Below are 14113 nucleotides of genomic sequence, written 5' to 3' on the forward strand. Positions count from 1 at the left end.
ACACACCTTACTTTCTTACTTTCTGGGTGGGATGCAAGCAATGCCCTTTGAAGACTGGGCTATTGGAGGGTGCTGTGAAAGCTGTTGATAATATATGGGTCAGCCCGCTGCCTCTGTATTCCCTAGTGCTGAGCCCTATTATTTAAAGTAGCCTAAAGTTGGATCAATTCGCTTTGCAGGTGATCCGCAGTGGTGTAAAGTAACTAAGTACATTACTCAAATACTGTATACTTGAGTACAATTTTGAGGTATTTTTTACTTTACTGGAGTATTTCAAATTGTCAGTACTTTAACTTCTACTCCACTAGGCTACATCTCAAATATTGGCAAATATTGTGCTTTTACTCCACTACAATTATTTGAAACCTTTAGTTACTAGTTACTTTGTAGATTTTGATTATTATTACAAAACATCCATTAACCACTTAAACCCTATATACTTTGTCTATTTGAAATTAGCCGATCTACAAGCTCACAATGTTGCATTGCGATTTGTTGTGAGCTTGTAGATCTGCTATTTTCAAAAGATGTATGTATTGAACTTATGAAATGGGACATTTCTGCATAATGTACTTTCTACTTTTGGTAGGCCTACAGTACATTTTGATGGCAATATTTTTTTTATTTTTGGTACATTTTACTTGTAACAGAGTATTTCTACAAAAAAAAAGAGAGTACTTTTTCCCAAACTGATCCGGTCTGTTATGTGTGTAGAATAGAGAACGGACACAGAAAACAGTGTAAGCATGTGATACAGTAGGTGCCTGGGCCAGACTAGACTAGACCAGATCAGAGGAGCACTGAGCAGTGCCAGGCTTTCCACAGGTAGGTAAGGGCTCCTGTACTTTAGTTTAATAGCGTAATTTAAAAGAATTTCCCCTTTTATTTTCCACAACGTTTTGCCTGTGGCATCCTATGCGTTGTGCAGCTTACAGATCGGCTATTATTGGGCGATATTGTCATACGATGATGGAAGTATACACATAGCCTCACTCCCACACCCACGCGCGCGCGCGCGCGCACACGCACACACACGCACACACACACACACACACACACACACACACATTTACAACTGCTATATCTACACGGTCAGATTTCAAATATAAAGTGCTGACCCCCAAGCCACGGATGTACCCAGTTAAAGTGCATCGGTCTAATGGTATGACAGTCTTGTTTCAGTACAGGGCTTACCCAGCCAGAGCGTGTAATAATCCTTTTCGATGCCGCTGTTCCAGATCGCATCCTTATCAGCTGCAGGTGTGCCTGGCTGGAAGTGGGCAGAGCCAGGCCTGTGTTCCCTGCTCGCACCATAGAGTTAAAAATAAGGCTCGCACACGGTAGCTGGCCAAGTAATGTAATGTACTCCACTCTGTCTGCCTGTTTTTGGTTTTTATGTTTCTGTGGGGACGTGCGGATGTAAATGAGCGTCTTTGCTAAATGCGGTGTATTTACACTGTAGTGCATTGTCATGTGAGATACAATGTTCATTGATATGCGGTGTCCCGTCTAAATAAACAAATAAGGGAAAGTAAAAGTAAAACTTGATCTGGTCCATCAAGATGGACCAGATCAAGTTTTACTTTTACTTTTACTTTATCTTATTTGTGGATCATCGACCATGAACCTCGGAACGACGAATTTGCATGTCTTGATGGTTGATGTTCTTGAAGAGCAAGGAGGTGGAAAGCAAGGCAAAGACTTTTTATTCTAAAGAGTTGCGTCAATGAGGGGGCAGAAACAGCGGCGGTCACGTGGTTCATGTATACTCCAGGCCTAACTGTTGCTCAATAAAAAGGTGAAGATTTGCATATTTCACGTTTACATTTTGGGTTTTTTTTTTTTTTTTGTTTAAGGTGCACTGTAGAAATAAACAAAAATGCCCTCATAAACAATTCCATTTCTCAACAGAATACTGACGATGACTGACCCCTCATCCTGCACACAGAGGAAGAGAACTAAAGAGTCCGACACTCCGAGTAGTCCAGCCCAACAGGATGAGCCCACAGCGCCTTTCATCCTCCTTGAGATTCCGCCTGGCACCAACACTGACCTCCCAGTGTGGCACGCCCTGCGCTCTCACCAGGTGGACATCACCTGGTCTGTGAGCCCTTACAGCATCAATGTTTTTATAACACCAAAGCCCTCCACGGTGTCCACAGTGGCCACAGTGACCACGGTGACCATGGCGTCCGCACCACAGGCAGCCGAGGCAAAACGCCTTAAGCTGAGTAATGATGATCTTTCCACAACGACCCAGCCTCCTCCTATGGCCATCCAGCCCCAACCTCAGCAGGGAGACCCCCAGAACAGCTCCAACATCATCGCCGTCCGCCCGAGTATCCCCGTGGCCTCTGGCTGTAAGCCGTTTTTCGCCCTAGTAAAAACCAAGTCATTATCCTGCCCCCTCCCTTTCAGCCTCACCCCGGCACAGCCGGCAACCCCACCACCCGGCAACACTGGCGGTGGTGTCAAGAAAGCTTTATTCTTCCTCCTGACCCCAGCAGCACAGTGCAGGCCTTCCACCGCCCCGCCGGGCAAACCGGCGCTCACGTACCAGGATTTCCACACCAAGCAGCCCTGCGACATCCAGATCTGCGACGAGTTTCTCTTGAATACGTGCCATAAAGGGGAGAGCTGTGCCATGCACCACACTCCCAACCCTTTCCACTGGCAGCTGCGTCTCACAGACACCAGCCAGTGGGTTGACCTCAACCCTCGCTGCCAGCTCAGTCTGGAGAGGCTCTACTGTGACGTCAACATCGAAGAGGTCGATATCAAGGATGGGTGAGTAATATCAGTGGTGTAAAGCAACTAAGTACATTTACTCAAGTACTGTACTTAAGTACAATTTTGAGGTGTTTTTATGCAGAGGCAAATATTGTACTTTTACAATTATTTGATTTTTTTTTACTAGTTACTAGTTACTTTGCAGAAATAAATTAATATTATAAAACATACATTTAGGCCTGTTTTATACCTAGGCTATTTGAAACTAGAAAGTACTGTTCCTGAAGAAACAGTGTGGGATCGCTAAGAATGTTGCTGGTATAGTTTGTAGCTAAAAGTATGAAAGACTAGTTAGGTGCCAAAAAACGGGCGGAATAAATATTGACAATAACAGTAGTGTGATCGCTTTAGCGATCCCACAACTAGAAAGTACTGTTCCTGAAGAAACAGTGTGGGATCGCTAAGAATGTTGCAGGTATTGACAGGTTCTAAAGGTGTGAAAGGTTTGAAAGGTGTTAAAGTATTAGTGTTAAAAGTTTTTATAGTGTTGGCAGTGTTGAATAGTGTAAAATGTATTTTTTTAGGGTAAAACAGTGATAGCTAGGTTCTAATAGGCGGTTGCTAGGGTCTAATAGTCTAATAGGTGGTTGCTAGGGTAAAACAGGTGGTTGCTAGGGTAAAACAGGTGGTTGCTAGGGCCTAATAAGCGGTTGCTAGGGTCTAATAGGTGGTTGCTAGGGTCTAATTGGTGGTTGCTAGGGTAAAACAGGTGGTTGCTGGGGTAAAACGGGTGGTTGCTAGGGTAAACAGATGGTTGCTAGGGTGTAATACGTGGTTGCTAGGGTCTAATAGGGGGTTGCTAAGGTTTAATATGCAGTTTATATGGTCTAATATGCGGTTGCTAGGGTACAAAAGGTGGTTGCTAGGGTAAAACGGTGGTTGTTAGGGTATAATAGGTGGTTGCTAGGCTCTAATATGGTGTTGTTAGGGTATAATAAGCAGTTGCTAGGCTCCACTGTGGCTAAATAGCATTTCTCCATTGAAATGAATGGGATTGTTTTAGCAGTAAAAAGTGAAATATCTCTAAAAGTACAAATTATTTCAAAAATTCAAATGGTAGCCAATATGTCCTAAGTAGGCTGAACGTTATAGAGTTGGAACGGAGTTTCTAGCTAAAAGTATGAATTTCCCCATTGAAATGAATGGGCTTTTTTTAGAAGTAAAAAGTGCAATATCTCTAAAAGTACAAATTATTTCAAAAATTTGAATGTTAGCCCACATGTCCCGAGTAGGCCGAACGTTGAAGAGTTGGAACGGAGTTTGTAGCTAAAAGTATGAAGGACTAGTTAGGTGCCAAAAAACGGGCGGAATAAATATAGACAATAACAGTAGTGTGATCGCATTAGCGATCCCACAAATAGCCGATCTACAAGCTCACAACACATCGCATCAAGAGAAGACGCGCTGTGAGCTTGTAGATCTGCTATTTTGAAACATTTTCGTACTTTAACTTTTGGTACTTTAAGTATATTTTGATGCCAATACTTTGGTACTTTTACTCAAGTAACATTTTGAACACCTTTTACTTGTAACAGAGTATTTTTATATTGTGGTATTGGTACTTTTACTTGAGTAATGGCTAACGATAAAGTATGCTAAAGTATAAGTTTGGCTTTAGAAGACAAGACCAAAGAACGGTGTCTGTCTTGGGCCTGTTTTGCTATTAACATAATAACTTCACTTAAGTTTACATGATTCATAACCTGTAAAGTGGGGGCCGGGGGGAAGGAATAACACCAACTGTGTGGTGTTTTTCGTGTGAGGGGTGTGTAAGAGCATGTTTTCTCATGACTGGTCATATTCTTGTCTGAAATGGGGTTGAGATTATGAAAATAAAACACATTTTCAAAGTCATGACAGTCACATGCAAGTACTGAGTTCTTGTTATAGCGTGGGTCGGCAAGTAAGTTTGACCTCGTTCCAATTTCTTTCTGAACCATTAGATGGTGGACAAAAACATAATCAAGGGCTAATTTAAGACCGCCTTTTACGCGGTAATAACTGTAAGAGTGAATAAAGAAATATTTGTGTGGTACAACTGCATACTGGAAGAACTGTGTGTGTGTGTGTGTGTGTGTGTGTGTGCGCGCGCGCGCGTGCACACTGTAATCACATTTTACAGGTGCAGATAGAAATGCTTGTGTAATCATTTTTTAGAGGCCACATCCTTGAATGTTGCACTTGGAGGACATTTAGTTAATTCAAAAAGTGAAAAAGACTATTTTATATGGTGACAGTCAGTCGTACTCCTTTTCGAACAGAGAAGAACAAGAGCTCTTTCAATGTTCAAACTCACTTCTAGTTCTTTATATACAGAGGCCCGGCTTCCAGATGTGCTCAGCTTGTTTAATTTAAATATTTTAACTCAAATCTTTGCTTCTGGGGGTCCCTGGAACAAAATATTTTGATATAGCAACATACTGTTAGGATTTAGAAAACATTTTTAGATATGTATTTGGCCGCGGACCCCCATCTCAACATATTTTGTTCCAGGGACCCCCCAGAAGCAAAGATTTGAGTAAAAAATGTTATAATATATATATATATATTGAAAGATTTGCAAAAAATTTCACGATTAAAAAAAGCAGATCTACAAGCTCATATCGCTGCACTCGGTGCCGCGCTATGAGCTTGTATATCTGCTTTTTTTAAATAGCCAAATAAATCTAAAATGACACAAATGTGTTGACACAAATGCATTCTAAAGTAGCAAAAGTAGCAGATCTACAAGCTCAAAATGTGTCGCTTCGCGCTGTGTTTCAAGCTTGTAGATCTGCTACTTTTGAAGCTTTTGTGTGACGCTGTAGTATGATCAAGTAGGGCGTTAATTTGGTGACATCTGGTGATGATAGGCGGTGATCAATCTCCTCGGCCCTCCTGGCTTTGATGTCAGTGTCCTTGAGCAAGACACAGAGCGAGACACAGTGTGGCGTCCGCCAAATTTTTGTGTGATATGGCGGGGCGGCAGTGGCTCAGGGGTAGAGTGGCCGGGTAGAGTGAACTGGAAACCGCAAGGTTCCCCGTTCGATCCCGGGTTGGGGGTTATTGAGCCCGCAGGCCACCGGCATGTTGCCTGTCACTTGGTAACTGCATGTTCATCTTCTGCTACATTCCCATTCAGGATATCTATTGTATTGATAATGTAGGGACCTAATTTATACTGGAAACAAAATTCAATGGATTTCACAGGCAATCTTACAATGTTGACGCATTCCCTGTTTTTTGTTGTAGTTTGCAGCAACTGAGCCTGTATTTTGACCTGATGGACGTGAGCTTCCAAATGGGGTCCAAGTATTCCAGGGTGAGACGACTGTCCAACACCAGGGACCCCACGAAGAGCCCTCGATTCCCCACCAAATGGCAGATCTACTGGCGGGACCACAGCGCATGGCAAGAATACACAGAGGTTAGGACATTATGTTTTTTTCCTCTGTGGCTCTCCTCACTTTTTTCTATCTTTATTGGTCTTGCTTCGTGTTACTGTGATTTTCTATAAACGTTCTCTCTCACTGCTTGATTTACCCCCGGATCCTGTCAGAACAGGACCCAGGGCTGCTCAGATTTGGACCACCTGTGTTGTGTTCCAGTAATTATTTGTGTGGATTGTGCAATGGTGGAAAAAGTACTCAATTTCTTTACTTAAAGGGTAAGACCACTTTGGTAGAGGTTTGGGTTGTGTAGTTACCTTGCCATGATGTAACTCCAAAGGTGGGCAAGAAATCAAAAATAATTGCTCCATTGATTAGAAATTGATCATTCAAAATATGCTCCTCATTGACTTGCATTGTACGGTAAAACAGCTCTCAAAGTCACTCTTTTAGCCCATAAATGAACCCAAACATAGCTGATTCAGACAATATAGAGCATCACCAAACCCAGAACTGTCTGTTTTTTTTATAAAAATGTCAACTTCCTATTGATTTTACTATTTGAAGATCTGGATCCGGATCCGCGGATCCAGTCCAGGTTTTCTACTTATTAAAAATGGCAAAATCAACAGGAAGTTGACATTTTTATTTAAAAAAAAAATCAGTAGTGGGTTTGGTGATGTTCTATATTGTCTGAATCAACTTTGTTTGCGTTCGTTTATGTGCTAAAAGAGTGACTTTGAGAGCTGTTTTACCGTAATAATAATTACGGTAATAATAAATCAAATCTACAAAGTAACAAGTAACTAACGTTTTCAAATAATTGTAGTGGAGTAACAAGTACAATATTTGCCTCTGAGATGTAGTGGAGGAAAAGTAAAAGTATTGAAAATTGTTCTACTAGTAAGTAAAAGTACCTCAAAATTGTACTTAAGTCCAAAAGAGGAAAATAATTATGTGTGTGTGTGTGTGTGTGCGCGTGTGTGGTGTGCGTGTGTGTTTTCTTTTTTTTTTATCATAGTTTAAACGCACTTACAGCGGTAAAACAATATTTGAAGCCCACACACATTCCACATTGTTGAACGCCAGCAGCCAAACTTGTAACCTGGGATCATTTACACTTTGTTTCTGCTCTCCCCAGCACCAACCTTTTGTCAACATGATGATAGCGTACTTTGAATTATTTTTTCTCTCCCATTGAGCCAGGAAGCAAAAATGTAGTCTAGTCTAGAAGCATATACCGGTAGCCATACATTCCTAACGTTTAGCATCATCAGATATCATATTATTTTGTATTGTATTATCATTCTTTTATTGTGCAGCTGCTGCCTGATTGCATCAATGTGAGCGTTGCTTTTGATAAAGGGAGGGGGGGGGGGGTTTGCACTTACAGTACATATTTCGTGTGTCAAGGACTTCAAAGTCTACAAAGTTGCGTTATCACATTGGATGGTGAAAAAATGAAAGAAATTAGCCGTGCAGCTCGGGAACTGTTTGGTTCCCAAGGCTACTTACTTTATGACATGACTCAAAGTCAACGGGGAGCAGGTCATTATTGAGAAATAAACCTCGACAGGGTGATTAGACTAGAATAAAGATCTGTTTTCCTGGCGGCAATGAAAGTAGTCCATTAATCTATGCCAGGTGCATAGTGTTGATAAGTGTTGAAAAAAGTGTTGATAAAATAGAATCAACATTTGGTTACTGCATGGTCTATTTCTCGCTTCAAATGTTTTCAAAAACATCCTTGAGAGCAATGTGTATCTGTAAATGATTGTGTGTTTGTTTACATGGCTGCCGTGTTGGATAAGGCACAAAATCAAGCAACAAGATTGATATGAGCCAGGTGCTCTCAGCCTTTGATTAGACAGAGGTCTGTTATTGAGTTCAGCGGTCATTATTCAAAAACAACAGACCACTGAATTCAGGGATTGACCGATCAGAATCAAGCATTCAACCAAGCCGTGTGTAATAAACATATTGGGTAGCACTTGCTATGCATCCTATGTGTATATCTAGTACACAGTACAAATCCTCAGTGTTCATTTATCATTTGTAACTCTGCAAGTGTACAAATGCAACCAAATGGACCCGTAAGGGTCATTTGTACACGTCAGGATTTTACAGCGAGTGTAGGCAGTGTGGTAGTGGTACACACAGGTCCATTTGGTTAGTACAGTCTGCAGAGTGAATATTACAGTGTGTAGACAGTGTGCACTCAGGTGCATCGGGCAGTTTGAAGTTTGGAGCCGGCCTGTCTGCTGTGTTCTGATCTGGGACTTATTTTTAATGAATACAATGTCATTTTAAACAATCTCTATGGGAGAGATCATGTATCATGTATGGAGGTGGTCTTCCAACTCTACCATTGAGAAATTTAGACTCAGGTGTCACTGACTGGTTGACAAAGTCAGTAAAGCCTGACTTTTTAGCCCTTTTTAGAGTTTTTCATAATAAAGTTGGTTGTCTTTTGTTGTTTTTTACTCCCCCCCCCCCATGTAAAGTGTCTTTGGGCACTTGGAAAAGCGCTACATAAATTTGAGATATTATTATTAAAGTTATTTGAGGCAGGCTGTGCACCGGAGTGGACACTAGATGCGGCGCCATCTTTATTACAGTATAGTTCTGACATCATTGGCAATTATCTCTTTACATCGGAGTCAATAGACGTAAAACATAATGGATCTTAGCTTTATGCATCCATTGTCTCCCATCCACTACTATCGTCTACACCCTCCACTCAACTTTTGTCTCTGTCCCATTCTGTTTTGGTTTTAAATATATTTTGAGCTCCAATGGGTGTCAGTACTGTACGTTGGTAGTGGTCGATTCACCATGAAATTCACCACACAATTTCACATAGAGCCATAGTTTCCCATGTATCATGAACTGATTGGTACCCAGCAGTTCCCAAAGTGCAGTGCCTTATGTCTGGCCTGGGGTGCCGCAAGATCTGTTCATTTCCATATTTTATAAGGTCTAATAATGTGTCCTATTAGGATCTGTCCAAGTTGCTGTTGGGGAAGATGGCTGACAAGGAGGAATGCAGCTTCCACATCGGCGCCCGGGAATACACGGTGGACTTCACCCATATGACTCAAACTAACGTCAACACAGGATTCAAAAGATCCATTCGATGCAGGCCCACTTATCGCTTCCCTGACTCCATACAGCTATTCTTGGATCGGTAAGTGTGCCATGTGTGTGTTTTACTCATCGGTCTCTGTCTCTCTTCCTGTATACTGCTCTCTCAGTGACCTTGCTCTCACATCTCTTTCCACTTAACTTCCATGCACCTTCACTCCACCTCCCAGTGAGCCTTCTGAGACCAACTTCAGTGTGAACCCACTGGAGGACTTCGCTTGCTGGTACCCCCCTGTATGGAGTCCCGTCCCACACCAGGACTACCGGCTGGTGGACGTCCCGACGGGCACACAGGCCTTCCTCAAGGTCCAAAACATGTTCTATCAAAGCATCTCCAAGGTGGAAGTAGTCTGCATCCAGCAAATCCAGAACCTCCTCCACTGGGACAAGTTCCAAAGGTTTGTCTGTTGTCCTGTGTTGCAACACGGTGCAACACAGACAAAGATATTTAGTGCAGGATTTGACCTGTTATCTTTTGCATTTAACCACTTAAAGGGATAGTTCATCCCCAAAATAACTTTTTTTGTATCAATTATTTCTATAGTCACCCCATGGAGACTTTGAATTAATGGATATGTTTTATTTTTGTCGCATTCCAATAATTTGATGCCAGGCGGTGGTTCCGGTTGGAGACACAAAGAGTCTCCTTTGTGTCTCCTACCTGAACTGCTGCTAACCGGTCCGCTGGTCATCAAATAATTGGCTTAGGAATTCGACAAAAAACATAAACATATCCATGAATTCAAGTCTCCATGGGGTGACTAATCGATAGAAACATGTAAGGGCCATTGCATTTCATTAGTACACACAGGTGTTTTGATTTGGTTCTTGATTATTGTGCTTTGATTTGTTTTGATTAACTGTGATATTATTGGTTAATCAGTTAAAACAGTTTCTGCCTTATATAAGCCACCTTAATGATGTGTGAAGCTGTGCAGAGAGAAGAGAGCGCATCAGTTTTTGACCATGCATGCACACATGCAGTATTTATGTTTGTTTGTATGTTATTTTGAAAAGTTTTTAATAGATTGTAAAAAGACATCATGCGTCATCTGTAAGCTCTGCAACAGTTTTGGAGTGGGTTTATGGACGGTAAGAAACCGCACCTACACCCCTTAATATAGTTGACTGAGGCTGGCTGTGTGTTTGGTCCTCTTCTTTTCCCCTCTACACCAAATCTGGGTACGAGTGGTTAAGGCTTGCTTTGATGAGTAATAATCATAGATATTTGTAAGCCAATGAATTCATAAATAATTTTGCAAGAATATCTATTGATGGTCCTCGTTCCATTTGGTCCTTTGAATACAGTGTTGTTTGCATAAGAACACAAACGTTTGTGTGTTGCAGGCAGAAGGCCTACATGCTGAAGCATTACTCCAACCCAGCGGAGCCTGTGGAAAGACACCTCTTCCACGGGACATCCATCAACGCTGTGGAATACATTTGCCACAACAACTTTGACCCGCGTCTGACGGGGGTCAACGGATCGGCCTACGGGGAAGGTTCTTACTTTTCCAGCGAAGCCTCTTACTGCAACAGTTACTCCACAAAGTCAGAGGACGGGGTCCAGCACATGTTCCTGGCCAAGGTCCTGGTGGGGAAGACGAGCCTGGGAAAACGCAGCTACCGCCGGCCACCAGAGAGGGCACCAGATGACATCCGCCGCTTCGGCACCTGTGTGGATAGTGTGAAAAAGCCTTCAATCTTTGTAGTCTTTGATAGCTGTCAGTGCTACCCATACTACCTTATCAAGTACAAAGAGCTGGTGATTGATATAACACAGTAAAATGGGCATGCTGTTGATAGTTGGGGGGGGGGGGGGGGGGTAGAGTTGCACAATTGTATCCTTTCAGCATTGATTTCGCAATGAACATGTGCAATAGCGTCACTGCAATGCATGGCTGAGCCAAATTGGACGAGTCAGTCACACTGTACTAAAAACACTTCTTTTTGTTTCTTAATTTTTTTATCCCACGATTTTGTAACCCATTTTTCACCCAGTGCCAATTGTCTATGTAGTCCTGGGCACTACCTTCCCTCTGCCAGCCTAGGGAGAGCCTTGAGCCGAGCTCATGCCTCCTTCAATGCATGAGAGCCAACTGACCTTCTTATCACCTGACAGGGGAGAGTTTCCCTGGTTAGACGTAGCGCGTGGAAGGAACACGTTATTCCAACCAGTTCCTTTCCCCTCCATCAGGCTGGCCAGGGGAGGCAGTATAATGACCAGGATTACTGCATGTTTTTGTGAGGGTACCTACACGGGGAGAACATGCAAACTCCACACAGAGGGGCCCTTTCGCCAACCCCACTAAAAACACTTCTTGGCAGACAATGAAAACTAGCAAGGTTTGCGTTCATGACTACTTTGGAAGAAAAACAGTCAATCTGATAAATGATTTATTTACTTGGTAACTGGTCACATTCTGCCTTCAGAGCTGTCATGTTGAGTCAACCAGAGTACTGTAGTCACCATAGCCATTGTTCGAGTGATCAGTTATTTACAAGCTAATGAAATGTATATATATTCAGATCTGCATAACACGTATCTGGTGAAATGATGTATGCAATGTCCATGTTTGTCCAATATCTTTCAGCCCTAGTGTGGGGGTTACTTCTTTGTTCCTAATGCTTGCTTACTGTTGATTTAATTTCAAACTGAGACACTTGGCCTAGAGTTCAAAACTAAATACACGGTTTCTAATTCTGTACATTTTTATACGTTTGTCTTGTAGGGAAGATCTGTATCTCAAAATGTGATATCCACCAGTTGACGAATGGGGTACCTATTCTGATACCTATTCTGATACTGTACAGATGTTTGAATATTTTTGTAATATTATCACAGCCATTATTAATGTTTGATTTATTTTTTTAATTCTCAAAATATTGTGCTGTTTGAACTGGAGAGTCAACATCTCTATTGGTAATGATCTATACATGTAAATAATCAAAGTTTATTCACTATGTTGTGTATGTTGTCTCGAAGACAGAACTAAATAAAGGCCAAGTAACAGTGTTTGGAGTCAAGTATTGTTGCCTGGCAACAGCATGACACTGACGGAGTCTAGGATTTTATCTTTCTACTTTTTTCTACTTTATTTGTACGTATCTGCACTCCAGTCGAATGCAACAGCTGTTAAGGACATATTGTGCTTTAGGAATAGTTATTTCTGTTGTTCTTAACTCTAGTCTTGAGGACATAGATCAGGGGTTCCCAAATTGCCTCTGGCTGCGAGACATTAAATATGTTACACTTCTCATACGTATTGCACTTGGTCTCTATTGCACTCATACATATACACGTATTGCACCTGCCCATCATGATTATCACCAAACATTTCTGTCTCCACAGGGGGAGCTAATTGGCTGAGTAGCCAGCTCAGCTGGACAGAAAACGCAACTAAAAAAAAGTTCAGTTAAAATGTATTCAATGAACAATAATCATTATGCATTTCTTGACTGTGTAAATGACAGCGTGCAAATACCTTTGAGAATTTCGCCCAACGTTTTTCTTACCTTTCTATGATATTCCGGTGGGGCGCCGGAAGTCTCTCTAAAGTGAGACTTCCGGTGGAGCGCATTCAAGACAATCACGTTGCATAGTGTTCTCTCACTATGAACATCAGATCTCAGCAAAAAAAAAAAGAAGCTATTAAAATACGCGATTTAGAGCAAGTCCCATAGGCGCAGGTTTTTAGCTGCAGCGGGCCCAGGATGGAGTTATGAAAATGTTCTACTACTGTACCACTCATCCTAGGATATCATTATCATTAAAAAAAAGAAAAACGTCAGGCGAAATCCTCCTTTAAGTGCCAATATACTGTGCTAATATCATAAATAAGGGTTACATTACATGTGCAAACTTAAGTAACAGAGGACCTCTCTGTTACAGCACTGTATTATGCCATGTTCTGAGCTTGCAATTTTAGGAATTGTTTTGAACAATGTTTACAATGACATGCCCAAAATACCTTGTCATGGGCCGAGTTGGTCGGAAGGAGATACAGGGAGATTTAGTTGTTGGTTATATGTCTTCTTTTTTTTTCGTTTCAACATGATGTTCTAAGAAATAACAATGTGGGCCCAAAACAAATTCAACAACTGAACAGCACAACCGAATTAACTTCAATCACACATAGGGAACATATATGGGGGCGGTCAGACCACTATAAACAAAAAAGGGGGTAAAGACAAAGACTACCATTTAAACACACTACCAATAACTACAAATACAGCACTATTAACACACTACTACACTACTAACTAAGATTAACTAATGAAATGTACAATCCAACTGAAATACCAAAAACACATTTATCCAAAACCTAATAACAAAATATAGCTGCAAGCAGCGATAATACGGGGCCAGGAGTGAGAAAGAGAAATGATAATTCCTTTAACAGGTCAGTTCATGAAAGTCCTTGCGGTCTTGTTTCCAATGTGGGCCTGTGAGCAATTAGGGGTTAAGAGTCTTGCTCAGGGACAAATTTCATTTCATCGACACATTTGCTGACCTGGCCTGGAATCGTACCTGGGTCAACCAGAGCCTCTGGCTCCCTAGGCGGGCTCACTAACCACTCAGCTATGGCCGACCCTCAGAGAGAGAGAGAGAGAGAGAGAGAGAGACAGAAAGAGAGAGAGAGAGAGAGAGAGAGAGAGAGAGAGAGAGAGAGAGAGAGAGAGAGAGAGAGAGAGAGAGAGAGAGAGAGACGGACGGACGGAATAGATTGAAGAGACAGAGACATGGAAACGGAATAGATTGAAGATAGAAACGGAATAGATCGAAGAGACAGACTGGCAAAAACGGCTTG

At 41.8% G+C, this 14113-nt stretch overlaps 1 protein-coding gene across 1 annotated transcript; it reads left to right on the forward strand.

Moving 5' to 3' along the window:
• Window positions 1–1921: 1921 nt before the first annotated feature.
• On the forward strand, window positions 1922–11088 carry LOC311044094 (protein mono-ADP-ribosyltransferase TIPARP-like; the record flags this gene model as incomplete). Its single annotated transcript, XM_084055515.1, has 5 exons — window positions 1922–2787; window positions 6022–6196; window positions 9158–9345; window positions 9473–9700; window positions 10650–11088. The coding sequence occupies 5 exons, from the start codon at window positions 1922–1924 to the stop codon at window positions 11086–11088; spliced, it is 1896 nt and encodes a 631-aa protein (XP_083911641.1).
• Between the last annotated feature and the right edge of the window lie 3025 nt (window positions 11089–14113).

This window comes from Gymnoscopelus microlampas, assembly GCF_963454915.1.
Source record: "Gymnoscopelus microlampas genome assembly, chromosome: 1".
Lineage (NCBI taxonomy): Eukaryota > Metazoa > Chordata > Actinopteri > Myctophiformes > Myctophidae > Gymnoscopelus > Gymnoscopelus microlampas.